This window comes from Seriola dumerili, unplaced genomic scaffold (genome assembly GCF_002260705.1).
Source record: "Seriola dumerili isolate Sdu_G_001 unplaced genomic scaffold, Sdu_1.0 BDQW01000052.1, whole genome shotgun sequence".
In the NCBI taxonomy this organism is placed as follows: Eukaryota; Metazoa; Chordata; class Actinopteri; order Carangiformes; family Carangidae; genus Seriola; species Seriola dumerili.
This window is the reverse complement of record NW_019174307.1, coordinates 9,465,657-9,493,113: the sequence shown is the minus strand read 5'-3', so window position 1 is coordinate 9,493,113 and position 27,457 is coordinate 9,465,657. Positions and strand designations below refer to the sequence as shown.

The 27,457-nt window shown below is 40.3% G+C and overlaps 2 protein-coding genes across 5 annotated transcripts in view; one reads left to right on the top strand and one right to left on the bottom strand.

Moving 5' to 3' along the window:
* The window catches only part of dip2a (disco interacting protein 2 homolog A), an 83,886-nt gene extending 73,915 nt beyond the window's left edge, over window positions 1–9,971 (top strand). For all 3 annotated transcript variants that reach the window (XM_022740379.1, XM_022740378.1, XM_022740377.1), the window contains 12 exons: window positions 161–282; window positions 509–620; window positions 834–943; window positions 1,336–1,466; window positions 1,618–1,786; window positions 1,917–2,087; window positions 4,127–4,188; window positions 4,487–4,544; window positions 4,667–4,741; window positions 5,713–5,887; window positions 6,146–6,269; window positions 6,478–9,971. In XM_022740379.1, coding sequence (XP_022596100.1) covers window positions 161–282; window positions 509–620; window positions 834–943; window positions 1,336–1,466; window positions 1,618–1,786; window positions 1,917–2,087; window positions 4,127–4,188; window positions 4,487–4,544; window positions 4,667–4,741; window positions 5,713–5,887; window positions 6,146–6,269; window positions 6,478–6,730 — 1,562 coding nt within the window. In that variant the 3' untranslated portion in view covers window positions 6,731–9,971. The remainder of the gene's footprint in view (window positions 1–160; window positions 283–508; window positions 621–833; window positions 944–1,335; window positions 1,467–1,617; window positions 1,787–1,916; window positions 2,088–4,126; window positions 4,189–4,486; window positions 4,545–4,666; window positions 4,742–5,712; window positions 5,888–6,145; window positions 6,270–6,477) is intronic.
* Window positions 9,972–10,304: 333 nt separating this feature from the next.
* LOC111218201 (sacsin-like) lies at window positions 10,305–27,212 on the bottom strand. 2 transcript variants are annotated; one of them, XM_022740374.1, is made up of 8 exons: window positions 27,164–27,212; window positions 25,943–25,988; window positions 25,283–25,370; window positions 24,715–24,826; window positions 23,898–24,044; window positions 22,354–23,785; window positions 21,463–21,551; window positions 10,305–21,337 (listed from the first exon to the last, which is right to left on the bottom strand). In XM_022740374.1, the coding sequence occupies exons 2-8, from the start codon at window positions 25,969–25,971 to the stop codon at window positions 10,383–10,385; spliced, it is 12,852 nt and encodes a 4,283-aa protein (XP_022596095.1). In that variant the 5' UTR covers window positions 25,972–25,988; window positions 27,164–27,212; the 3' UTR covers window positions 10,305–10,382. The 2 variants fall into 2 exon arrangements, with proteins under 2 accessions (XP_022596095.1, XP_022596096.1); XM_022740375.1 differs by lacking the exons at window positions 10,305–21,337; window positions 21,463–21,551; window positions 22,354–23,785; window positions 23,898–24,044 and having other exon boundaries at window positions 24,678–24,826.
* Window positions 27,213–27,457: the final 245 nt, after the last annotated feature.

Sequence of the window (27,457 nt, the reverse complement as noted above, 5' to 3'; positions counted from 1 at the left end):
TAAGACCTGCTGCTGCTACTGTGCTACTTGTCCTTTCAGTTCTGTCCCTTAGAGCACAGAATTACAGGTATTTCTACACTAACCCTTCCTGCAGTTGTAAGTCCCTCTGTTAATCATAATCACACACAACTCCCTGTTAAATACAAACATTTATGTGCAGGAATTGACCTGATTGCCACCTTCTACGGCTGCCTGTACGCTGGCTGTGTGCCAGTCACTGTCAGACCCCCACACCCCCAGAACCTGGCCACCACCCTGCCCACTGTCAAGATGATTGTTGAGGTAACACGCTGAGCTGCGTCAGGAAGTTCATTTAATTCTTCTCACCACAGTCATTACCATCATTAAACCTGGTGTATATACACAATAAAATATAACAAGCTGATGAAATACACAGTCAGCTCTGCTCTCTGAAGGTTGCTCTTCTTTTCAACATTAATTGTGTGAACAATTAAAGTAATATGAAATACTGTATATGTAGTAATACTGTAATATCTGTGTGTTAAAGGTCAGTAAGTCAGTGTGTATCCTGACCACCCAAGCAATAATGAAGCTGCTGAAATCCAAAGAAGCTGCTGCTGCTGTGGACATTAAGAGCTGGCCCATGGTGCTGGACACAGGTGAATTATGTACACACACACACACACACACACACACACACACACACACACACACACACACACACACACACACACACACACAAACACACCAAGGTCTTCAGTTTATGTTCTTGTTTCATCTCCAAAGAGCTGATTTTTAAGTATAGAAAGATGATCTTTGATTTACATGTCTGCATTTAAAACTCTCCTCCTCTCCCTTTATTCGTTTTCCAGATGACCTCCCCAGGAAGAAGAGTCCCCAGATGTACAAGCCCCCGACCCCAGAGATGTTAGCTTACCTGGACTTCAGTGTGTCTACAACAGGCATCCTAGCGGGGGTCAAAGTATGTTGAAGGAGATGTGTCACCTGAGTACTCAACAGGGTGCAGCCCTCATGTCAGGATGTTACCAGCCTTTCTTTACTCCTTATAGCACAACTTCAATAGATATTATTATTTTACCTCCTGTTCTCAGGAGATAGAGATCACGAATAAACAATGATGGCTACTATCATTACAAGCAAAATACAAGACAAATTGTGTGTATTGGCTAATCCTCAGCACATTTACACACAGTCTCCAGTTGGAGGTTATTCAAAGAGGGGTTTGTTCATGTCCACGTGTGAAAGAGTGGATCAATGAAACCATGAAAGGTGTTGTTTTAAAGTTGAAATTTAATCTATGACCCAGTTTTGATACATAAAACATGCGTCTGTGTGTCATATCATCTCTTCTAGATGTCTCACGCTGCCACCAGTGCCTTGTGTCGCTCCATCAAACTCCAGTGTGAACTCTACCCTTCCCGGCAGATCGCCATCTGTCTGGACCCTTACTGCGGCCTCGGCTTTGCTCTCTGGTGCCTGTGCAGGTAAACCAAACAGCTCTGAACAATGAATGATGGCAAAACCAAAAATAGTATCGTACGAGTTAAAGAGCCCGTGTTAGTGGCTGGTACAACCCTTTCTTTGTCTGTGTGTTCCCACTCAGCCTCTCTGACGGCATATCTCTCTCTGTTTTAGTGTCTACTCAGGCCACCAGTCCATCCTGGTTCCCCCTCTGGAGCTGGAGAGTAATGCGTCTCTCTGGCTTGCTGCTGTCAGTCAGTACAAAGTGCGAGTCACCTTCTGCTCGTATTCAGTCATGGAGATGTGCACCAAGGGCCTGGGTTCACAGACAGAAGCACTGCGGGTCAGTTTGTCACTTCAGTTGTTGAATGGTATCATGTAACTGAGAACTGAGAAAGAATGTTATGTTATTACAATAATTTGTTTCTCAATTTGTTCAGTTTGTATTTTTCCTTTTTTTTTTCAATCTCCAGTTGCGAAATGTGAACCTGTCTTGTGTGCGTACGTGCATGGTGGTAGCAGAGGAGAGGCCCCGCATAGCACTTACTCAGTCCTTCTCAAAGATCTTCAAAGACTTGGGGCTTTCACCACGCGCTGTCAGCACCACCTTTGGCTGCAGGGTGAATGTAGCGATCTGTTTGCAGGTAAGTGGCTGTGGAAGGAGGAGGAGGAGGAGAGGAGGAGGGTTGGGTGGGTTGAGGTCCAGAGTCCATGATGATCAATGTTTTAGGGGTAAAACATACTGGCTATAAATCTATGCAACAATTCAGATGAACATCCAAGAAATTTGTGAAGAACACAGGATTGCGCAGCAATGTGCACATGTGCACACGTATCAGAACTTAACTTACCTGGCAACAATGAGCCAGTAAAAAACTTTAAAAAAAAAAAAATTTTATTCTATCAACTGATTTGAAAAAAGGGGAAAAAACACAGGAATGTAACTTTTACCGACTAATTTGATGTTAAAGAAAAGAATTACGGGTTTAAAATTTTATGTTTCATTTTACATACTATTTTTATTATTTAACTAACAGTATAATCTGATGTGATTATAACCTTTTTAGACTTTTGTGGAGTTTTTGAGGCTCCGTAGACGTAAGATTTTGAACGATGCACAGAGCTGTTCCGAAGTTTGACTGCTCATCCATTTTTCTGTCCTCCTTTTATTTGTTTCTCCAATCCCTGGTGATTTTTTTTATGTGTGAGTGTTTGTTGTGTGTGCATGTGTGTCCATGTATATAAATATATATATATATCTTTATTTATCTGTCCTGCCCTGTCCCGTCAGCCCAACAGGTTAGGGAAACTGGCTGAGCAGGTACTGTTGGATAAGAGTGGCCGTTTGCTCATTGGGCTGCTGCTGGGTCTGTGTGTGTGTGTGTGTGTGTGTCCTTGTGTGAGTCTGTGTTTCCATGTGTGTGTTTGTTGTTTATCTTGCATGACGTTTGAACATGCTTAACCTTAATTCAGTGATTTTATTTTTCTTGGATTTCTTTTTCTCTGACAAGCTTCGGCTTCATGCTATTACAGTACATTATACCATGAGCTAGCAGCATGAACGGTGCTGTGATGCATTTATTTGGGAAGATTTCCAAATTTCTTTTTGACAATTCCAGTATTTTAACCTTTATTTCCAACAATTTACCAAACCTTATTTTTGGGTTAGTTATATATGAATGATTATTTATGTATTTATGTATCGAATGTTGATTCATGTTTGCCCTCTCTTCTACACCAATATTGTTTTAGGGACAGAAGTTATTTAATCTTTTGATTAGTTTTTCCCCTTCAAATTGTTCATTCATCACTGGAATCACACTCCTCATTAACAAATACAACACACAGTTTTGTCAACGTGTTGATAGTAATGATTGATACACTTGTATTTAGTCTAATAAGGCAGCTGGCTTTGGTTTTATGGCAAAGACTAATCTCTGGATTGAGTCTTGTTGATGTTTTCCAAAAAATGCTCTGTTGCTGAAACCTCTGCTTGGCTTGACCCCCACCCATCCCCCTCAGCTCATTAAACTGAAATCAGCCCGCTCTGTGTTTGGCTTTGACCTCACAGACGACCACACAGCAACTCATTGCTAGCTTGTGCTCTGGCTATACACTGGCAAACGAGTGATGGAAAACATAATGTGTTGTGACTAGGCTCACAGCAGTAATGATGACAAATCCCAAAGCAGAAGGAATCAGTGTCTGACAACCAGAATCAGAACTTGAGAAATGGTTCAATTAGAATTCGGCCGCATGGCAGAGTCCTGGACATTTCATCAAAACAAATGATGCTCAGTTTGAAATTTTCTGACATTTTAGTGTCTTTTTTGTTACAATTAGTTTGTTTATAATTTATTGTAGGCTCCTAATAACTGGCTCTGTAGCTTTTCCCACCTTTCTTACACTTGTATGAAAACAAACTGGCAGCATTACAGCAAGTGAATTTTACTCTGCAGGTACGGTACAACAGTGTTTCTGGCTACATGGTTGAGTTTTGCCAAAGCCCTAACTATTGTAGCCTGGCTGGTTGGCTTCTGGCTGCCCCCCCCTCCCCTGCTTTGTCAATAGTTGTATCATAAGCAGCTTCCACCTCCCCTCCACCCAGGCAACATAGAGCATTTATTAATGTCAGGGCAGTAGACGTTACATCATTGACTCATGTCATGTTTGTTTTCTCCAGGGTACAGCTGGACCAGACCCCACCACTGTTTACGTGGACATGAGAGCTCTACGACATGATAGGTGGGGGGCACCACTGCAGCACTATCACCACAAGTGTTGTTTTTGTGCAGACAGTCTAACACATTGTCTAATTATATTACTAGTACTTAATTTTCTAGCATATGAAATAATTGTTGCCATTATTGTCTTTTTCATTTTGATCTGTTTCCCTTTTAATTTCCTTATTTAGAAGTTTACTGGAATACATCTTTTGAACTGAGCAGTATTGTCAACACTTTTTGAAACAAATGTTGAGGAATATAATGAAAATGGAGATAACAAATTGCTGTTTTTGTCCCTTTATCTGTATCTTCTTCAGGGTTCGCCTGGTTGAGAGAGGGTCACCACACAGCTTGCCACTGATGGAGTCTGGAAAGGTACAGCATCATGTAAACCTTCACCAAAATACTGTTAACAACGTTGACGTCATGGTGCAAAGATGTTTCCCGTCTCTTGTCTCTTTGCTGTTAATTTGACACATGGCTGTCTGTTGTTGTAGATCCTTCCAGGAGTGAAAGTGATCATTGCAAACACAGAGACTAAAGGACCCCTGGGAGACTCCCATCTAGGAGAGGTAAATCATGACGTAATCTGATGAGCTCCTCCACAGTATACGTGTTTCACTGCCACCTGCTCCACCTGGTTGTGATCCACAGTCAGTGTTCACATGAACTTAAGCCATCAGGCTACTGCCAGATTTCCTGATCTCTTCAATTTAATTTAATTGAGAAACCTAATTTCCTTAACTGGGGTAGAAGATTAGAGCAACCTGGTTTCCCCAGCTAGATTTCTCCTAGAGTAAGCCAGTTTATTCTCTATGTATAGACAAAACCAGGATTCTGATCAGCTTTTACATCCACATTTTTTTTTACACATTTTACACAGATGCGCGTCAAAGACGGGATAAAAGAAAAACCTTTTATCTGTAGTAATGCAACCTTTTTTCTGTCTAGATTTGAAAGGTGCACAAAGTTTCCTTTTAAAAGTCTAGATAAGTCAGTTCTTGATGCAGAATATGTAATCAGCTGTGCTCTGACTCTAGAGCCAGTCCTCACACTCTGCTACCAGACCTCCAACAAGCACACACACAAACACACACACACAGAAATCAGAAAACTGCGTATCACTACTACAGTGGACTCATATCTGATTAAATGCCTATTTCAGTACACATACAACACACACATATATATAAAACACAAACAACGGCTGAGATCAGCTTTATTTGTAAATGTAATGAAGACCATTCATTGCATTTATTCTCTTTACTTTATACTGTTAATACACTCACTGGCCACTTAACTAGGTCACCTGCACAATCTAATGCAATCCAATCCAATAAATCTGCCACATAGTCTACTTTTTATGATGCCTATAATATTCAGTTTTATTTGATACTGTGTTGAAATTTTAGTTTTAGCATTTGAGATTATAGTTAATAGTATAGTCTAGTAGATCTGAAGCTTTGACCAGGAGAGTGGTGTATGTGTATGATCATCTGTGTAACAAGGACTTGACAACTTGTCATTGTTGTGTGTGTAATAGATCTGGGTGAGCAGTCCTCACAATGCCACAGGCTACTACACAGTTTATGGGGAGGAGGCGCTGCACGCTGACCACTTCAACACCAAGCTCAGCTTCGGCGACACCCAGACTGTCTGGGCAAGGACGGGCTACCTGGGCTTCCTGCGGCGCACTGAACTGACTGACGCCAGTGGGGGTGAGAATCATCAGTGCTTACTCTGACTTACAGTCACCGCTTTGCTTTTGGTGTATGATGGACTCACTTTTTTTCACCACAGAAAATTAAAGATATTTGTAAAACCTCCTTCTTTTCTCTCTTATATCAATTCAAAACTTGATTTCTTTAATTTATTAGATTTAAATTGACAAATCTGTGTGTGTGTGTGTGTGTGTGTGTGTGTGTGTGTGTGTGTGTGTGTGTGTGTGTGTGTGTGTGTGTGTGTCATTGTCTCAGAGCGCCATGACGCCCTCTATGTGGTGGGCTCCCTTGATGAGACTCTGGAGCTGAGGGGAATGAGGTATCACCCAATTGACATTGAGACCTCTGTTATCCGCTCTCATAAGAGCATAGCTGAATGGTGAGAAATTTACATCAATTATAGATAACTACTTTATTACTGTGAATTATTATTATTATTCATCATGTTATTTACCCATTTGATATTTGAAATATAGTTGAGCAAAATTAATTCTGACTCCTGACATCTTCTACATGTCATTTCCTGCCCTATGTCCCCTTCCTGTTTTCATTCCCTTCATGCATCCACCACCTCCTCCTCCCTCCAGTGCGGTGTTCACTTGGACCAACCTCCTCGTGGTGGTTGTGGAGCTGGAGGGATCGGAGCAGGAGGCCCTGGATCTGGTTGCCCTGGTCACCAACGTAGTCCTGGAGGAGCACTACCTCATCGTAGGGGTGGTGGTGGTGGTCGACCCTGGAGTCATCCCCATCAACTCCCGAGGGGAGAAGCAACGCATGCACCTCAGAGATGGATTCCTTGCCGACCAGCTGGACCCCATATATGTGGCTTACAACATGTGAGGACCCTGCTGCAGGAGGGGTACCCCTCCTTGTGGCTCATCACATTTCAGGAGACGGCAGGACAATAAATATGGAGCTTGGAACGGTCGTGGGCCCTGTGTCAGTATGGCTTGTGTTGAAAGAGAGCGAGCTGCCCTCTTCTGTCAGCTCAGAGGGGAAACACAGTATGAAAGAAATGTGGATACAGAACTTTACAGCAAGATGGAAAGAAATTCCAAGAGATATAAAACTGACACAAACCTCATGTTTGTTTCTCCCTGTGATTTTTGCCTCAACAAATAATGTTTTAAAGGGCATTTTGTTTTTGTCAAAGTGAGTTTTGTATGTATGAGAGAACTTTTGACTCCTTAAACCCAGGACACCCAATAGCAGTACAGCAGGTGGTTAAGGTTTAATACTACACTGTGCCATTAACATAATTTACTTTGTCAGTTTCCAAAATATTGAATGTTAGCTCTGTTTGCCATACACTTGTGCCATAGAACAGGACTGACCCCAGTACCCAAAACCCTGTTTCAAACAAGCTGTAACATGATTCACGTTCACAGAGCCTCCTGTGCCATTACAGGTCATGTGCTTTTCATAGAAAAATTCTACCCCACAAGCATCATCATTACATCTGTGGAGGGCAGCTCTCCAGATTACGGTTGAACCCTGAAGTGAACCAGCTCAGTTCACATCATGTTATTGCATGAACAAAGAAGCACACAGCAGTGGTGTTGGAGAAAGGGGCAGTTAGTGTTATTTGTTGCTCATTCCAGCAGTAGTGCTTTAGTTTGTAGTGTCAGTAACCAAACGCTTAGAAATAATGTTGTGGTTTGACTAAATCTTGTTCTTTTCTCAATCTTAAATGTGTAATGTAGTTATTGTTTTATCTGAACAAAATGCAATATGAGTCATGTGAAAGATGTTGCTTTGAATGACTGCACACAGCAAGTACCAGTCATTCAAAGTCATGATGTAGTGAGGAACATAATCGTTGCTTACTATTAGCAGCGTGCCAAATGATATGAATTAAGCCTTAAGTGTTTTTCAGACGCCTCTTCTTGTCCCAGCTACTGTTTAACTTAATTTTGTGAAGTTTATGAGCTGTTGGATAGGAAAAGAATATGCAGAAGGAGGATATGTATGGTAAATCCTGCTCTTATTGCACCCAAAGTCTTTCATCTTTTTGGCTAAGATGAACATACTTGATCCTAACATCAGCCATTACAAAGACACACTTACTCCATAAATATTTTTAATAATGTCTGTCCCTATCGTCGATTGTGTTGAATGTGTGTTTTATAGCAAAAGACTGGAAGAATCTGTAGTTGGTATGGGTTTGATGCAGAATGTCATAGCCTCATTTCATAAGGATACATAAGGTTGAATGAGAGTTGAAGAAAGTTGTGAGCTGCATGTAATGAATGAAGTGTCGTGACATCATAACATCGCATCTCATTACTTTTAATTTGAAAAGATCACTTCACTGTATGTTGCTTCTTTTTTCTATGTGCACATCCCTTCAGAAACAGGCTCCAGCCTGCTGTAAGTATGTACAGGTTTTGTGTAAATTATTAATAGATGGAGGAGTCGACAGGAAGCATAATACTATGACCGAATCTGATATGTGCGTATGTGAACTTCTCCTTCACAAAAAAAGAAATTGAAACGGATTCTCATGTGTGGACATTGAGAAGAGACATGAAAAGCCTTGGAAACATTTTTATAGAGAGAAAGAACAGTGGGAACTGACCACTACCAGGATGAGACAAAGCACACTTTGAGCACAAGGAGAAGACAGTTATGCTCTGGTGACTGCTGAGATGTCACATCCTCCTGAGCAAACTTTTGTTGTTAACATATGGAAAGATGCATTTGTCTGATATATGGTTAGTTGTCATTATTTTCATAACATGATTTCTTAATGAATAAAAAAGTGCTTTTAACTTGAAATGTTTGTCTTCAGTGGAAACAGCATCCAGGTGTCCAACAACAATATTTTAACTTAATTACAAGTTTTTTCTCAAGTACCTAAAGTATTTTTTTCTGTATGCTACAATCTTAGGTCCCATGAACAAATCAGTTCACTCTCAGTTCAAACTTCTTGCAAAACCGTGCACACCTACAGTACACACGTGTGTTCACTACTTGAATGTTGGCGGAGTTGAATTTGAATTACATTGTGTTAGCGGACTCCATTTACATTTACTTATCTTATAATAAAGGTCACTGAAAATTCTTGACTCTGATTGGCCAGCAGGTGACAGTATAACCAGTGTGACGACGTGGTCTGACTGTGTGGTTGTCCTGATTTGGTGAGTATCAAATGGTTGTAAAAATTGGAACAAGTGTTGATAATTGAACAGCTAGTTTGTAGTACTTTTGTATCTTTATGGTGTATCTGGTTACAGTAATACAGTGTCTACCCCTGGCCAAATTTTACAATGGTATTTAAAAACATGAAACAGGAATTGCTGTTTCATCCTTTATTGAACATTATTTTCATGTCTTTTATTTCAAAAGGTAACAGGTAATACAACTTTAACGAAAGAGAATTAAGAATGACAAAGTCTTTTACATTTGCATTTTCATAAACAAAATGTTTACAATATTGGAAGAAAAAAAAAACTGATAGTTGCCCTTTCATTTATAGTCATACAGTGACAAAATTGCTAAAAAAAAAAAAGTCTTTGATATTTGTATTTTCATACAACAAATGTACACTGATTAAATTGATTTGAACTGAGTAGTCATAAATGTTTATAATATAGAAAAAAAGGAAGAAGTAAATATATTTGCGCATCCATACACATAACAGTATTGGCCCTCAGTGAGTAGTTGTGCTAATAGAACATACATTTGTACTATTATTACATGGGTCCTCATGAGTAGTCATAAATGTTAAAATTGTTTAAAAAAAAAAAAAATCTATATTCACATTTTCATAACAAAGTCATACAGTGAATATATTGATCCTCAGAGAGTACTCATAAATGTTTAAAATATTAGAAATTTACTTAGTAGTCAAAATTGCTAAAAAAGAAAAAAAAAGTATTTGATATTTGTATTTTTATAGCACAGTTGCACACTGATTATATTGATCCTAACTGAGTAGTCATAAATGTTTATAATACTGAAAAAAGAAAGGGAAAAAAAAATACATACATATAATAATACTGGTCCTCAGTGATAAATGCTAATAGAAAATAACATGAATATGTATAAAAAAAAAATGTTAAAATTAAAAAAAAAAAAATCATTGATATTCACATTTTTGTAACAAAGTCGTAGAGTAAATATATTGATTCTCAGAGCACAACTATAAATCATAACAAACCATAACAAAGTTGTACAGTGATTATATTCAGTGATCCTCAGTGAGTAGTTATAAATGTTTACAATGATGCAGAAAATGCTTTGATATTTACATTTTCATAACAATTCATACGTGATTACACTGATCCTCAGTAATGAGTCAAATATAAAACAAACTTGCACAAGTTTCATTTCAAAATTTTCGTAACAGTCATATGATTTACCTTTAAATGATGCAATTGTTTTGTTTATAGTAATGTTTCAATTTTGTCTCAAGTTTTTTTTTTTTTTTTTAAACAAGCAAATCTTAAATTGACTTTTCCAGCATGACATGTCTGCTTGTCTTGAATCCCTAATTCACATATGCCTCTACTGTAGTGAGAAGCTCAGCTGCTTTGTTCAGTGCTTGCATTTCGTTCTCTGATCTGAACTGTCCATTTGGGATGTGGGGATATGGGTGGCAGTTGGGATACTGAGTCTTTTTGGGATCTACTCCCAGCATCTTCAGATTTTGCACAATTTGAGGCAGAACGCTCAGTTGAGGGTTGAAGTGGGAAACTTTCATAGCAAGGGCTGAAATGGAGCTGCCACTGGGAGGTTGACCGTGTCTTTTATACTCTGCAGCTGTGAGAGACTTTTCCACTGCTTGATGGACTTTAAACAGACACCATTCTGTGCTCCCCCCACCAGTGTCTTTGTAAGCTGCATCGAGATCACAGCGAGCCTGTCTGCACCAGCGCTGGGCCTCCTCTTTGTTCGGCCTTGGAACATTTCCATTATGGGTCCAAAAGTTGTAGGAATGGAAACCTCTAGAGAATCTCTCTCGACCATCTCTGTGATGCCTGGCCTCCTGATTCCACTGCTGGTAGAAGTCTTGGAAGTTTGAGTTTCCCCTTGGACAGGACGAACCTCCAGTTTTACCTTTGCCTTTGCCCTTCCTGAGCTCATCAATTCGATTCATCAAGTATTTAAATGCCTCAGTTGCGAGAGACTGGCAGTCAGGATTTTTATCAGGATGCCATCTAAGGTACAGTCGCTTGATGGCTTTTTGCCTCTCCTCCTCAGGAAGAGGCCAGATCTCTGCCAAACATTTGTCAATTTCCATTTTAGCTTCATCAACAGAGGCTGGTGAGGATCTTGTAGATGAGGAACTCGTAGTTGACGATTGGGAAGAATGTGGCACAGCACCTGCTAGTGGCTCCAACTCCATACAAGAAGCTTCAGCAGATGTGAAAGTTGTCCGTTGAGGTTTTGACTTCTTTTCTCGTTTAAACTGATATAGATCAAGACAACTGACTTCAATTGGCTCATCTTCTCCAATATCTACTTTGTATCTCCATGAATACTGTCCAGAGTTCCCAGGCAGTTCTTCAACAATAACTGCATAAATGTACTTGTTGTTAGTGCTGTAGGCAACATATTCCCCCTCTTCAAAGTTATTGAGGACATTCATGTCTAAGGAATCATGCCATTCCTCTGGTACATCTGTCCCAGGTGCTGGTGGTTTGAAGACACTTTCAGTTTCAGCACTGTCATGGATCCCATTGTTAGCCAGAATTTTCTGAACCTCTTGCAGACTGTCACACATGATAAGTTGTCCAAGGACTGAGAGGTGATTTGATGCAATTATGTTACCTAAAAGATTATTAATCTCCTTTGTCAATGTCATAGTGACCTGTAGCATCACCTTCACAGCCATGTCATCATTGTGTTTTAGGTAAAATATGCAACCTTGTTGATCTCGTTTGACAAAAACATCAGTTTGAGTGGCAGTTTTGTGTAGTGGCTGCTTATCCAGCCAAAGCTTTGTTTCCAGGTTTTTGCAGCAGACAATTTGAATTCTGCCAAAAATCTTCTCGCACATGTCAGAAGCATCTTTTTGTGTTATTTCTCCCTTAGACTGCCCTCTAATGAGACAAATTAGTCCATGTTTGAATGGTACTGAGGACAGATGTTTACCAAACCATCCACTAAATCCACAGTCAGTCTCAAGCTCACAAAGCTGAATTTGTATTTCCACTACTTTCTCCTCAGTGAGGTGAGACAGCATTTTAGGCTGCAATTTCAGAGGCAGCAATTTGACCAATCGATGATGCTCATAGATGTCACTACCTAAATGACATTCACTTAGTCTTTCAAGCAACAGGAACTTATTCTTCAGTGCTTCTTCTAATCTTTTGGTTTCAAACACTGTGTCATTGCAGAACAGTGTGCATGACGGGTATAATTTACCATCTACTGCAGGAAGATGCAAAGTCTTTACATCATCAAGAAGGGACTGCTTTCCTTGAGCTTTGATTAACCGAAACAACTGCTGAACAGCACGTTTCACGGTTTTCATTTGGTTTGGGTTTAGTTGTGGTTTATCACAAGAATCAACATAAACTGCTGAGAGAACATTACAATACTGCACTGCAGTAGGCCTCTCCATTACACCAACTTTCTTGAAGAACGGTTTGAAAATGACATCATCCTCAGGAATTTGGTACAAATATGGTCTGAACTCATGGTCATAGGGGACTGAAAGGCACGTGTCATCAGTCCTCACAAGTTCTTTGTCCTTTTCAACCAACACAATAGGAAGACCAGCCAGTGGCTGTCCTTCAAATGCATTTTTTTGCAGGTAGGCATAGGAACATCGGAACACATTTGCACGGGTTTCGATCAATTTGGCAGTTTTACAGGACGACTGACAGATGTTCCTCATGTTGCTGGTTACATGCTTAGTAGGTGGTTGTTCATAAGCACCTGCGACTTTCATCATTTGCAGGAGCTTTGGTGTCAGATAAACTGGTAGATGTATAATTGGCATTGAAGACCAGATTAAATCTTGATGTTCAGGATTGATTTCCATCAAAGAGCCTCTGATTTTAACAGCAGTTCTCTCAGCGGCAAACGGTTGGTGATAGTTGCACAGTTCTTCTCGAATTGGCACAGGAAAAATGAACTTGATTTCAGCAATGCTCTTCAGCAATGTTTGGTCAAAACTCGCTTCATTCAAGGCTTTACTTAAAAGTAATGTTGATTTCTCTTTCAGCTCTTGAAGATGCCCGTTTCCCTTTGCTTCTGATTCTAACTGGTATGCAAAACCTATCATTTCATCTTTTGACACAACATGTTTCATTCCAAGTTCTTTGAGCAGCTCTTTTGGTTGTTTTGTTAATGATAGAGTTCCTGCATCACACTCAGCCCAAAATCTCTTAGGCACAAATCTCTCTTCAGGCAACATTTTCTTGTACAGCGGAACACTCTCATCAAAGTAGTATGATGCCATCTCCAACTTGTCTTGTGAACTGCGAATAAATTTCACTGTCTTCATTGAGGAGATGATTTGGTCCCTATACTGACAATAACTGCCATGATATTGCAGTGACAGTAAGAGCTTGAAGCACTGAAGCATTTGCCTTTCTGTGAGAATGTGTACAACAGGCAGAATGAACTTCATGAAATACTCCAAATCAGACAGAATTTTTATGTTCAGTGTTTGAGACAGACTGCAGTTCTCTAGGGTGTTTTTGAGAAAAGTGCTGTTGCAGTTGGACAGGGTGAACAAATCTGGAAATATCCTTGAATGTGTGCTGTCGAGGATGAATACCTCTTTTGGCCCATCAATCCTCACTCTTTTACCATGTATTGTTTCAAATAATGGTAAGGACTTCAGCTTTCTCTGATAGTCTTGCTTGACTTTGGCCTTGGATACTCCAGACTGCAGGAAGGTCTGAAGCTCATTCATCTCATCAGGGGAAAGCCGGGAAAACTCTGAGTGGTTAATGTTATAAACCTGGTCCAACACAGAGCTTCTATCATTTACATCCATTAGTTCACAGTTCAGTAGTAAAGTTATCTGTCGATCTACATGTATCTCAGAGAAGAACACATTGTCAAGCTTCATAAAACCAAGTTTGAAGAGGGTGCCTGATATGTCCCTTTCTGAAGCGAACTGAATCACGCTTGGCATGTCTTTCATTGTTTGCAGGAACTGCTTGTTCTTTAACCTTGGACACACAACAGGTAAAATGCAGCAGTCACTGAAGAGCTGTTTCACATCACTTAGTGTCAGACTTTGTTTATCATCACTAGATGTTGCAGGTTTAATTTGACTTGTTAAGAATCTCCAAAGTAAATTCAACCACTTCAACATTGTCTCATTTGGGACATGAAGACCAGTGTGTCGATCAACTTCACAGCTCTGAAGAAGAGTCTGAATTAACGGCTTCAGATATGTTGCTGCACAGGGGACTGTCAGATTTTTGACGAGGTTAAAAGGTTGTAGAACACGTATGTATTCTCTGTTTGTCTGATAATCTGCAAATTGGTCATTGTAGCCCAGGAACAGACCCTCATATCCTGATATCCACTTGGGAGATGAGGAGTTAAACACTCTCAAAACTTTATCTCTTGTGAGAAGAAGTGGAAGCCCATTGAGTGCAGTGGAATTGTCCTCTGTGACCTTTTTCATGAGGAAATCTTTTAAGCAGAAACTCAAGAGCTTTGAACATCTTTTTTCATCTCTGATCAGAGTGGCAGTTATGGGCAGAGGTAATTCCTCATCTGTTTGGGTTGGGTCATTGAGAGGTTTTTCTCTCAGGAAAGTCTGCACAGTTGAAGGATTCACACATTTTGCTTCAACACCAGCTGATTTGAAACTTCTCCAAACTTTTTCCATTTTAATGGAAAAAGGAACCAATTTCATCCCAAGATCTTCTAAAATGGGATTGATCTCAACATATTCTGAATCTGTCAGGTAGGTTGCCTTTGTTGATTCTGTTTCTCTGATGTCACACCAGTCAAAGGAGTACTCTGTTAACTTATGGCCAGCAGTTATACGTGTTGAGCTCTTCATCACTGGAATCACGTTAAGGCCTCTTTCTTTGATTGATCTGTATACCTCATGTATCATTTCATGCCAACCCTGATCAACATCTTTGGACACATTTGGCCAAAAATGCAAGTACGAGTTGCTGAGGTATGCCTCAATACGTGACAGAGAGACTTTTATTTCTGCCCTGTTACACCTGATGTAATGAAGGAGATCTGCATACAGCGGAGCGATGACATTCTGTTTTAATGATTCATTCCACACAGTTTTAGGACTTTGCCCATCTTCTTTCCAAAGGCTTCTCCTGGAAGAATCTACCTCGAAGTTTGCATTGATATGCACTGGCAGTCCTGTTTTCCCTGGCAAAGGAAGTGAACAAAAGGCTTCTCCACTGAACTCAATACAGCTCTTTGAGCTCACACGTGCTGCTATTGCTGCTTGGGGAAGTTTGTCTGATAGTGTTTTTTCTCTTCCATCGCTGTTTTTGAATGAGCCAAACTGTTCTGCAATGATCCACTTACTTTGTCTTTTATCTGAGGTTGAAATCACGGTCCCATAAATGGCGTTGTGTGGTATTATTGGTTTGTCGGACTGTAATGCATTTTGTTGAAGTTTTACAAAGGCATCTTTTTGTTCTCTGCTTGTCTGTGGTAGACTTTTCTCAACCGCAAAGATGGTTTTGAGTTCTCCTGAATGGTCGTCGATTTCATGGACTTTTATTTTGCAGATATTTTTCAGAAACAGAATCAGTCCTTCGGGATCTTCAGAGAGGGCAGAGCACAGTTGTTTCATGTCATGGTCAGTGACTGCCTGTTGTGATATTTTAGAGCTGTTTGCCATGGTACCCATCCTGAGAGGTAATCTGAACATGGTGCCATCTTTAAGAGAAAATTTGTCTGGAAGAAAGGATTTGTAGACATCCATGTACATGTTCTTGAAAGTGTCTGCTAGTTTGTAGCCAATGCCAGGAAGTGGTTTGTCTGAATGACTTTCAATAAATTTTTGATTGGGATCAGATATGCACAGTAATTCATCTCCAGTGAGGATTGAAGGGCAATCAGTTACATGGTAAACAGAGTTGAATCCAACTCCGTATTTTCCCGTCTTCCCTGGAGTGTTGTGCTTTCCACCTTCTCCCAGTTGCTGAATGCCAACCAGGTCAGCATTAGAAAACACTTTGTTGTTGAACACACACAGTGCTGGACCCTGAAGATGGTTCCATCTCTTCCCAAATGTTTTTGTTGTGCCATGCTGACGTTTGTCCCAAACAAAATGAATTTCTGTTGCCTCTGCATCATCAGCATTTTGGATCAGCTCTTTAAGGATATCCTTCTTTGATGGATAGGCTGAAATGATGTTTTTAATTCGGACCGTTAGTTGCTCCTGCTGTTTAAACTGAAATGAAGATGGTGAAAGGTTCTCAGCAATGTGGTTTTGCAGAGTATGATGCCTGGTTGTTGTGATTCCAAAGTGGCGAGCCATAACACGTGCAATATTCTCATGGCATAATGTGACACCTGAAGCCACTGGCATCCATGGGCTGTCATTGTAAAACAGCTCACTTGCAGGTTGTAAAACGCCGTGTTCATTGGGTATCAGACAGTCACCTGCTGTTTTCTCTTTCGCCTCGAATATCCCTTTGTTTAAGATCATGAGGCACATTGACAGATCACTCTTTGGCAGGTGCTTGTTTCCATGTCGACGGTGCAAGTCCTGGAGCACAGTTAGAAACTGACTGACTGTAAAATTCTTTTCAACACCTACACTTTCCCAGAGCTTCTTGAAACTTGCAAAGGCAGGTGGCAGTACATGGAGGTAGGGTTTTGCTTCAAATTGCCCATTTTCAGCCACACAGTCAACATTTATAAATGTACTGCCAACAAGGATGAAAGGGAATGAATTTGCCCTTTGTGAAATGAAAGTGGAATTCCCAAAATTTGTAAGCCACTGATCCAAAATCCTATAGCATTCATGTGCTATTTTGTAAAGCATGACTCTGTCAATGGACTGAGATTGCTTACAAGCTTCTTGCAGCTGCTGAAGCACTGTCTCAACGCTTGGACTGTGCTGAACTCCCAATTTTTGTAGGACTGGATCATTGTTGTGTATTTTCAGATTCAGATCCAGCACAGGTTGTGTCATGTTAACGAGTAGGGAGCATGTGTCACTGAAAACATCAGTGGGCCTTCTAAGTGTTACATTTCTTTCCATTTTTGTATCACCAGGTAAAAATGCTGGGAGAAATTCAGTCATCCTCAGTGTTTCCCAGTGAAGAGAGTCTTCATCATGCATGTGAGCTTTCATAAGTTCAAGAAGGCATTTCAACCGCCCATATGCTTTCTTTCTGTCAGTGCTCCAGGTTTTGGTGATTGTGCCTGCTTTCTCTGTAATGTCTTCCAATGGGAGATGATCGCTTTCCATTCCAAGTTCCCGCAAGCGCTGAATCCTTTTGGGGGAGCAAAAGTCATTTTTGGTACCACCAAGCAAGCGTCCCTCTTCTGGTTCAAAAAGACAGGCCACTTTCTCTGATGGATTCACAAGTTTCTTGATACACTGGAGCTGTCCACCAGTTGTGGGGATACATGGGTAGTGGACCAGTAGATTGTCAATTTCTTTGATTTGAAGGTCAATTGCATGCAACACCAGAGCATCTCTACTCATAGGGTCCATGGTACCAAGGTTGTTAAACACTACTTCTTGGTAAAACTTCACCCAGTTCCATGTTCTGTTCTGTAAAGCCTTTTCTAGGCCTGCCTGTCTGAAGCCATTTCTCAGCCACTGTGGAAGAGGAACAACATAGTTGGGTGGCTTTACATATTTCTTGCACACCTGCACTGCAAGGGCACCGCTGTCTTTATCCTTTTCAATGCTCTCATGTAGAAATATGGCATTGTTCATTGAGCACCAATGTTCTCCATCACTAAAGAGCTCTGGGCCAATGGGATCCTGAGCAATGGCGGAGTAAAATGCATCCACCAAAGACTTGAAGGTTTCACTCACTTTCTCTCTGTCAGGCCAAAAGGTGTGATAACAGTAAGTTTCCATTTGCTTGTTTTCAGACATTTTCTTTAGTGCCAAGAGTGTGGTAACATATGCTGTCACTACAGGATCCTGAAGAAGAGCTTTGTTCCAGTCATGTTTCACTCCACTCTCCCACAGGCCTTTTCGGTTGCTCGTCACAGCAAATGTTCCATTTACATTGACTGGAAGACCTGTGTGAATGGAAAGAGGAAGGAAACAAAATGCCTGTCCAACAAGATCTGTTTGTAATGGGGCCAGTTTCCCAGTTTCTGGATCATTTTGCAAAGGCACAGCAATCCCCCCGATGGGCAAAGAGAACTTGGCTTGCTTGTTTTCTTGAAGGGCCATTTTCAATGACTTATGTGTTCCAAAGCAGTTGTACAGGAGCCAGGACAGGACTTCAGTTACACCAGACTGCTGACTGGTGATTTGGACAATACTGACTGTGCAGCAGTCAATTACCTCTTTGCATTTTACATCAAGTTTCATCAGCAAATTCTCAGCTTGATGCTGCTTTGACACAGTGGTTTCATCTGGAATCCTCATTGTACTCTCAGTGGTTTTGGAGACGGTGAAGACGGTTTCTTTTTCGTCATCTCTTGGTGGCGTGGTTACATTGTTTGGGATACTTTGTAGAGATAATGCATTGACGTTCTTTAGAAAAAGCAGGTGAGTTTGCGAATTGTTAGTAAGGTGCTGTTGAAAAGTGATGATATTGTGTTTGTGATACACCTTTGTGCTTATTTCTGACTTGGCAGCCTCTTTTTCAGTTCGGAAAGGTAGTTTGATCAGAGTACCCTGATACGGTTCAGGAGGACTTTGTCTGGTGAAATTACAATCAAAAATGCGTTCATATGGTCCAAACTGACCAGGGAACCAATTGAAAAGTCGCTGCTGAGAGAGATCAAGCTTGATTCCAGGATTTGTTTTGTGTTTGATGTGCTTTTTAAGGTGAGTTACATTTGGATCAAGGATGAGAAGACTGTTGCCACTAAGGATGGAGGGAACATCTGTCACATGATACACAGTATTGAATCCAAGTCCAAACATTCCAATTTTTTCCACCTTGTTTTCTTTCGAGGCAGCGCCAACTCTGACAATATTTTCCCAGTCCTCAGCTGTGAACTGCTCATCATTAAATGCCCAAAGACAAGGTCCTTGACAAAGGGCCATGTCAGGGTCAATAAGACTTTCAGGGGCATCTGTGTGTACTCTGAAATCCATCAAGAATTTGCAGGTCTTTGCCCCAGCATCTTCTGCATTTTGAATGAGCTCTTTGAAGATGTCACTTTCTTCATCATATTCTTTAAGAATGTTTTTAATCCTCGTTGTTATTGGCTCAGATTGTCCAAACTGTTCTATTCCAACTAACTCTGGACCGAGGATGTAGGTACTGAGAAATCGAATGTCCAACCATTCGGCCGTTGCTTTTGGGATTTCCTCATGTATGACATAAATTTCCTCCTGGTTATACATAAGCTCTTTCAACCCATTTTTGCTTAGGTCACAGAAGACTGCTTTTGACCGTGGTTTCAGCGTGTATTGCTCACCTTCTATAATGACTGGCACCGGGATGTCATCCTTAACTTTAACAGTCTTTTTCTCTTTCCACAGCCAGTTAAGAATTTCTACTGACACTTTTACCTCAGATGAACTTGCAAGTGGCTGCTGCCTTCCTTCAATAGTTTTTTGGATAGAATGAAGAATGTCGACAATTTCTTCATCTGAAAGCAATGTTCTCACACCAAAATCCCTGAGCAACTTACTGAATGACCGAAATTCATTTGGCACCTTTCCAATGTAAGAGCTCAGGTCTAGATTATGTGGATAGTCAAGAACCAGATCCTTTGGTGAAACAAATTGGTTGTGGCACCACAGCCAGCGTGTGTCCCTATTTATCATTGCTGTAAATTCAGAGATGTGGTCTTGCATGTGTTTGTAAATGCTATACAGCTCCCCTTTGAAATGCACATCTGTGTCAGGATCAGCCATTTCCTGCACTTTTGATGTCAAGAATGACAAATTCTCTATCACTTTTTCGGGTGGGGGTCGGCGTTTGAGACCAAGTGTGTTGCTATCTCTGTCACTGAGCTTTCCCACCAGAGGCATCACATGCCCAACAATGTCCTTGAACACAGAATGTCTTATTTCATCTGGGCAGAAGAAACAACTTTCCTGAGATTTGTCATCGCATTGTTTTTTGCCATTACCAGGTTTATCACATGGGACCCATTTTAGCATTTTAAGTTGCTGAAGCTGCTCGTGAGAAAACTTTGACAATAGATTATTAGTATCCAACATTTTCAAGAGCACCTGAGCTCTTTTGAGAGCCTCAGTTTTAGAGTTGACATGCATTTTGTCAATCAGTGTGGCAGCATGCAACAAATGCAGAGGTGACACATCTCCTTCTTTATTTAGCAATCCAAGTTCGTTTAGGCTCTCAAGCATCTGCGATGTGCAAGTGTATAGACATGGGGGGAAGAAGTCTGACTGAAAAATGACTGTAAAAGCTGGAATTCTTGGATCAAAAAAGCTTGAGGCCTTTTTCAGCTCTCCATTCACTTCAATGAAGCTCAAGTCCTTACATCTGCGTTTCAAGGTCTGATTCTGAGGGAAAAGGATATTACCGTGCTGTAAAATCCAGGTCATAATATTCTCAGTGTCTTCTTTGCTGCAAGACCGCTTCTCAATACAGTCAATGAGGAGATTGGCTGCTTCAGCCGTGTGCAAGAGATTGACTTTGAGTAGCTGTAACAGTCTACGATCAACTTCAGTAGCACACTTCACAACTGAATCAGGCATAGGGAACTCCGTTGGTACTCTTAGACCAGAAATTAGAAGCACAGCCTGTTTTGATTGAGCTGCAGCACACAATCCTTTCATGGTTTGAAACAGAGGTAATTGTGAGAGTAAATCTTTCTCACACTTTGAGAGAGAATCCAGGCGAGAGAGATAATCTTTTACTTCTTCTCGTACTCTGTGAGAGGCCATCTTGAGTTTTCCGATGAGATGCTGGGAATCTAAATTCACAAAGACTTTCATGACGCTCCTTGGAGACGGGCACAGCACATAAGAATCTAGGTCTACATGCTGGAGCCACTCATTTCCTCTCACCACTGTGCCACCAGCGTTGGTCACCAACTGAGCTATTTGATCTGGTAAACTATTCTGCTTGCTTTTCTGGAAAATGAGGGTTGTGTTCTGTTGTAGTTGTGCTAGTGTAACAGCCTGACTGACAGACAGGGGACTGACTGGTATTAATGGTATTCCAGTGAAACGACTTAACTCTTTGAAGTGGGTGTTGAGAAATTTCCAGAATTCTTGGAGCCAGTCTAAAGGTGGATGCTGACTGCTGTTGATGTCCCAGGTAACAAGCCCTGTCCTGGTCTGCTTCCAATCCTGTGGTAAATACTTCCTTGTATATTCAGCCACCTTGTCTACATCAATGTTGATCACCTTGAATAACTCTGAAACAAAGATTTTTGAAAAATGTATGTATAAATATATGTACAGTACATGTAGTGGGAAAACATGCAAATGACAAATGCAAATAACTTTCAAGTCACTGTCTTCTATAAAATGACATTCCTACTTTTTCTGGCCAGTTCTTTCAGGTGGGCAATGCAGGCTTCACTGAGATCATCTGGGATGAAGAGGTGTTTGCAGCATGGCAGCAAGGCTCTGCACAGAGAATACGTTTGTTTATTGATTAATATATACTATATACCATCTATAGTCTACATTAATCAGGATTTAATTTAGACTGGCGAGAGTAAGTTCAAAATAGGACATTACTGGAGATTAAAAAAAGATCTGGAACAAATCATATCGTTAACATTTCTGAATAAATCAAAGGTTCGATCACAGCATTTGAAACTGGATGTGGGCCCAGAAATAATTACACCTGAAGGGTGTTCTTCTCTGCAAAAAAAAAAAATTCTGTTAAACCCAATGCATGCTACCTGGCCACCAGTTAATGGCAGACAGAAAAATTAGCAACAATCTGGTGAATACAGTGGAGCACAGGTTAGGGGTGTCCAAAATAGAGCTAGAGGGAAAGTGACCATTGGATATCAATTCACCAGGTGGACATAAACACAACTCCAAATGAATGCTAACACTGTTTGCTAACTTGCTCCTCCAAGTGGCCAAAAAACAAATAAACAATGAATTTGAAACTGACCAAATACTAATTGTTTACTTCATAAACGAATACAAAAAACTGCCACAGTCAAGCAAGTCAGCATTATCCATCCAATCATCATCTACTTTTAAAGCTGAGGTTGGGCTGTACAGCCTATAACTGACTTTGAACTTTAGCACACACCACATTGTTTGGTTCACATTTTGATCACCCATCAATAGTGATTGTAGTAATAGTGATTGTTTTATGTGTGTACAAAAGAGAACAACAGGAACAAGAACAGATGACAAATCTGATTTTTTTCAACTAAAATAATAAAGCCAAAAATTAAAGCCCTACCTTGGAAATTCATTGCTGTCAATTAAAGCAGTGTCCTCCTCTCTGTCTGTGAAGGATCTGAAGGAGCCATCATTGAGTGGAAGCAGCTGAAGACCCTTGAGTTCTCCGTATTTTCCATCACTCAAAATGTACTCTAAAAGACAGAGTCTATCATCTTTAGAGATGTTTTGCATAGAGATCCTGCGGAGAATTTCCCTTAGGAAAGTCGGAGTCACGCGTTTTAGGGTGCTGAGGTGTGGATAGGCCTCATTTATGGCTCTTGCAACGCTATCTGGCAGTGTGACAAGATTTTCTCCACAAGAAATCAAAGTCCTTTTAATGGCGGCCAGTATGTCAGGGCTTGTCGGACCATTACAGGGGAACACAGCTTCTGATGGAGTGATAAACTTTCTTTCATCTTTGGCAAGAGACAGGACAGCCATGTTCTGTCTGAATAAGTGACGAAGAACATCCAGAGCAACGGCATGCCATTTGTCTTTGTGCTGTACCTGAGCAAGATCTGGCCACAGATCGTACACGGAAGCGACAGAGAGAATAGACTGCTGGGCAAGACTGATGGCATCTTGAATGATCTTGAGATACGCCTGTGGGAGCACCTCCTTCATCAGCAGCTCGTTCCACACAGCATGTTCATCATGTTTCTGGTCTTCCTCTTGCCACTTGATGTGTCGTCTGTTGTCTGTGAGACCAAAGCATGCGTTGACATAAACTGGGAGTCCTGTCTTGTTGGATTCATTGTTTGGGAGGGGGAGAAAGCAGCTCAATCTACTCTCACTACAGTCTCTCTTCTCGCTACAAGGGAATGCCAAGTCAACTTGAGGGAAAAAGCTCAACTTTTCTGCGAGTGAATCAAGATTTTCTACATTGCCTTCTTTCATGGTGCATGTTGACACAAGCCACTTTGTTTCTTTGTGGGTGTCTGAGTTGAGGGAAATTACTTTGAACTTTGTCAGACCCTCAATCATTGACATGTCTTCTGACCCCAAAATGACATCTGTGGGGAATGAGGATTTCACCTCAACTCTGGGGTTCACAGTGCCATGTACATCAATATGTATCAATGACACAGAGGTCACATTTTTGAGGAACAGGAGGCTTAAGTCTGCATCTGCAATGAAGCTATCAAACAGCTCGACCACTTTAGCAGAGTCATATAGATTATCTGAAATTTCCGACGGCTCATTGCGCAAAGGGAATCTGAAAATTGTTCCATCAAATTTCTGATCGTCCATGACAACTTTTGACCACTCTTGTCCGCTTACAAGCGAAACTATATCTCGGAACGGTTGGAACTGATCACGCATGGTCATCAGAGCTTCTTGGTCTTCTGCTTCAGCCAAAGACCACAGAAAACCTGGATTTCTTGCTCCAAATATGTTTTCTTGGGGGTCCAACAAGCCAAGGTGACCTGCACTGAATATGGTCGGCACATCTGTGAATAAAATGAAAAAGATTTTTGCCGTTAATTTATTACATATGTTTTCTAAAGACTAATTCTTTAACACACTATTAGGCATATGTGTGGTAATTGTACATAGTTTCACCTGTTGTGTGGTAAACAGAGTTGAAGCCGATTCCAAACCTCCCGACTCTGTTTGGGTCATTGCGCTTGACACTCCTCCCAGCCTCCTGAATTCCTTTCCAGTCTTCATCAGTGAATGTAGCATTGTTGTAGGCATAGAGAGCGGGACCTTTGCAAGTTCCAAAAAACATGCTTAAGACATTAGATTAATGCATCCAGGTGTTGTTCATTATATCCTGCCGGTCTCTCTCTTAACTGCTTATTTTGAAGTCCATCCCGGCATAAACTGAGTGAGGTAAAAATGCGCAAAAGGCTGAAGTTGTAAACATAATGAGCAGACAGTAAGCAATTCCCGCCAGAGGGTCTCAATATTATAAACTGACTAAAATGGGTGCACTTAAACTTAAACTTCTTCTAGTAATGTTATATTAATATTGGGGTCTAATATTTCAACCATGGTCTACTGTAAATGAAACTTTAGCTTGATAATGCCATCTTATCAAGTGACCATAAGAACCAAGCTTGTGTCGGGTTGCCATGACTGACTTGACTGTTATAGTCAAGATAACAAATGAGAAAAAACATTATGCATACATCCTTTTTCACCAATCACCCTTGATTATGGATGGAAAACGACATGAAAACAATCAGAAAATACAAACTCCAAAAAGTAGGGACTTTAACAAGCTGTGTCATCGCGCTACCCCCTATTCACTCTGTATACTTTTATTTATTTATTTATTTATTTTTTAAAATGTGTATATATACAGTATTTCAGTTGAATAATACATTGTGACTGATGTTGATAAACATTGCTATTCTCCGAGCACCCTACACACCTTGGTATTTTCCCAGTTCCTCAGTCCAAAGGCTGTTGGTCCCATAGCTTCTCTCATCATGGATGAAAACCACTTTTGTGGCTCGAGCATCATCTGCATTTTGAATCAGCTCCTGTTGACAAATAAAAACCATGAACAGAGCTTAGCAGACCAAAGCTAACACTCAAGGATTCCTATGTGGACGTGTGGACGTGTAGAGCTGTAAATCAGTTATCTATCATCAGTGACGAGTCTTATTTGTCCAGCTGACTAACATCTCAAAGCAGCCGGACTTTCTTACCTAAATGAAAGTCTTATGTTTATGGGGGTTATCAGTGTTCAGTTTTAGTGTATTGATTCAAATATGGTAGTTGTGGAGGCTGTAGTTTGTAGTGCTTGAATTGTGTGGCATTATGTCTCTAATACTAGCAGCCATGCTGGTCACACCAAAATAAATAAACTTCCAAAATCCAGGTATGTATAAGCAAGATCTAAAGAATAATGCAATTAGTGGGTTATATGTATGAATTAGAAAATATGAAATGTCATACATTATAACCAGTATTTGACAAATGAGCACTGTACCAACCTTCAAAATTTGTCCACCATCTGGATATCGACGAAGAATATCTTTTAGGTAGTCAATGAAGGGTGGTGCCGACTGCCCGAAGGACGATCTAAACAAAGCAGCAGGATTAAATAGTTAAAATTTTAAATTCACACAGGGTGAGCACTTAGGGTTTGATTAACTTTTCTAGCTTCCTGAAGTGCTTTACCTAAAATCAGATGATGCCACATATTTCTTTTTTGGCCAGAGAAGAATGAGTCTTCTCCTTAGTCTACTTAGTTATACTAATGATTTAATTTTAAAGAGGCAATGCTATGCCAGTTTCCATTGTGAATTCTGATGATTTAAGACTGCTGTGGTGCTCAGTAAGCATGTACAGGCATGTTTATAAAGTGTAAGATTTAACATTTACAGCAAGAGTCTGCTCTTGGTAAAGTGATGTACATTAGCTCCATCTGCGACAGCAACCAGCAAGGTTTACTATACATTATCTATACATATCTAGGTAATAGACAGCCTAGGCCTATAGTCCTGTGGCTGAGGACAACAGGATTTCGATCATTTCTGAAGAACACCAGTGTTTGTAACTCAAGCATGTTCTTTCATTTCCCTAAAAATGAAAAATAAGAATATGATCTGCCTCTTCCTGTAATGAGTCAGTACATTGCAGGTGAAACTCACCGAGCATTTTTCTTTGTCTTCAGGCTCATCCTTTCTGGGTTGGATGCTGTGAGAGAATCAGAGCATTGTGAAGAAATGCGCCACCACATCAAACTCAAACATTGGCGTTGTGAGGTAACACAAAGCTGAAAGTCCTGAGTACTTCAAACAGAACACTTTTTTATATAAACCACCTCAGTACCATTGAATATTTGTTTTAAGGCGTTGTTTGTCCACAGTCATACATTTGAAACAGGTTTATGGTAATACAAATCCTCACCACTCATACAAATCAAAAAGACACTTTCATAGTTTCATGCACTCTTTCACATCATTACCACAGTCTTTGGTAGTAAATTATTAAGTAAAGTGTGTAATTAAACCTGTGCTGTGCCTGCCTGTCCTTTGAATGCTTGGTCCCTAACAGCTTTACAAACCTAAAAAAACATATATTATCAGGCATTATTGTTTACTGTACATGAGTCTGACTGCTTCATTGTCATTAACTTTTAGCAGGAAGTTGAAGATTACAAAGCAAGTTTTCTGGTGCTTCCTGGAAAACAAAACCCTGACACAGGTCTTCCTGGTTTCATATCCAGATCATTTTGATGAGTCATTAGCTGTGTTTAGGCCTCTCCAGTCAGCTAAAATGTTGTACTGTTTTAAGTTGTATGAATCACCTGGTTAATGAAAGCACTTTTTTTTTAATCCACAATATACCACCCTGGCATGCAAGCAGGTGCATGGGTCATATAGTCAACATTAATTTACTGTAGCCTACCTTTATTTAGGCTTCACTAAGATGACCAGCTACTCTGAAACGGGCGCGGTGTGTCGGTAGTATAGCAGTCGAATTGTGTGAGCATACTGTATTAAAAAAATCTCTAACGCCTCCCTGGGCAGAAATGAGTAATGTTTAACACCATAGACAATATAAATGCAGGAATAAACAAGCAATAGAATAAATAAATAAATAAATAAATACAGAGATGAAGAAGACAGTATAAGAATAAATAATTAATTATATAAGTATTAATGCAAAAATAAGTTTCTGGAAATTAAATCAAGGAATTTGACTTTTTTTTTTCATTAAATGTCATGCATTAATTTCCACGTCTCTGCCGCATTAATATATGTTCTTATATATTTCCACAATATGTCCATAATATTATACAAGCACCCCCCATAATAGCCTAAGTAGTGTAAACTTGGTTCATTTTGCATTAGTAAAAAACACAGTACCTCAGTCATGTTAGTCCAAACATCAGTCACATCAGTTCTGCTGTTGTCAAGTTCAAGGAAATAAATGCTAAATCAGTTCTGCTGTATTTAAAGGCCGGCGATGTCCAACCCCTACATGGCACGTCGTTTCTTTTCACATTGCTTTTTTCTTGTCTTTCATTTCCCCCTAAAACGAGCTGCTACTTCGTGCGAAACGAAACTCAAGTTGGCAAAAAACATGCAATTTGTTCCGACCATTTCTTCTTCATACCCCGATGAAACGAAACTATTCGAATTTGACAGGAAGTCCATGTC

Bases quoted from the DNA above. Each gene is read 5' to 3' on its own strand.
- LOC111218201 (XM_022740374.1), bottom strand. From the start codon at position 25,971: ATGAGCCTGAAGACAAAGAAAAATGCTCG. The intron at 25,371-25,942 runs GTGAGTTTCACC...TGCTTTGTTTAG, and splicing joins AAGACAAAGAAAAATGCTCG to ATCGTCCTTCGGGCAGTCGG. The intron at 21,552-22,353 runs GTAGGGCTTTAA...TTCTCTGTGCAG, and splicing joins GACAGCAATGAATTTCCAAG to AGCCTTGCTGCCATGCTGCA.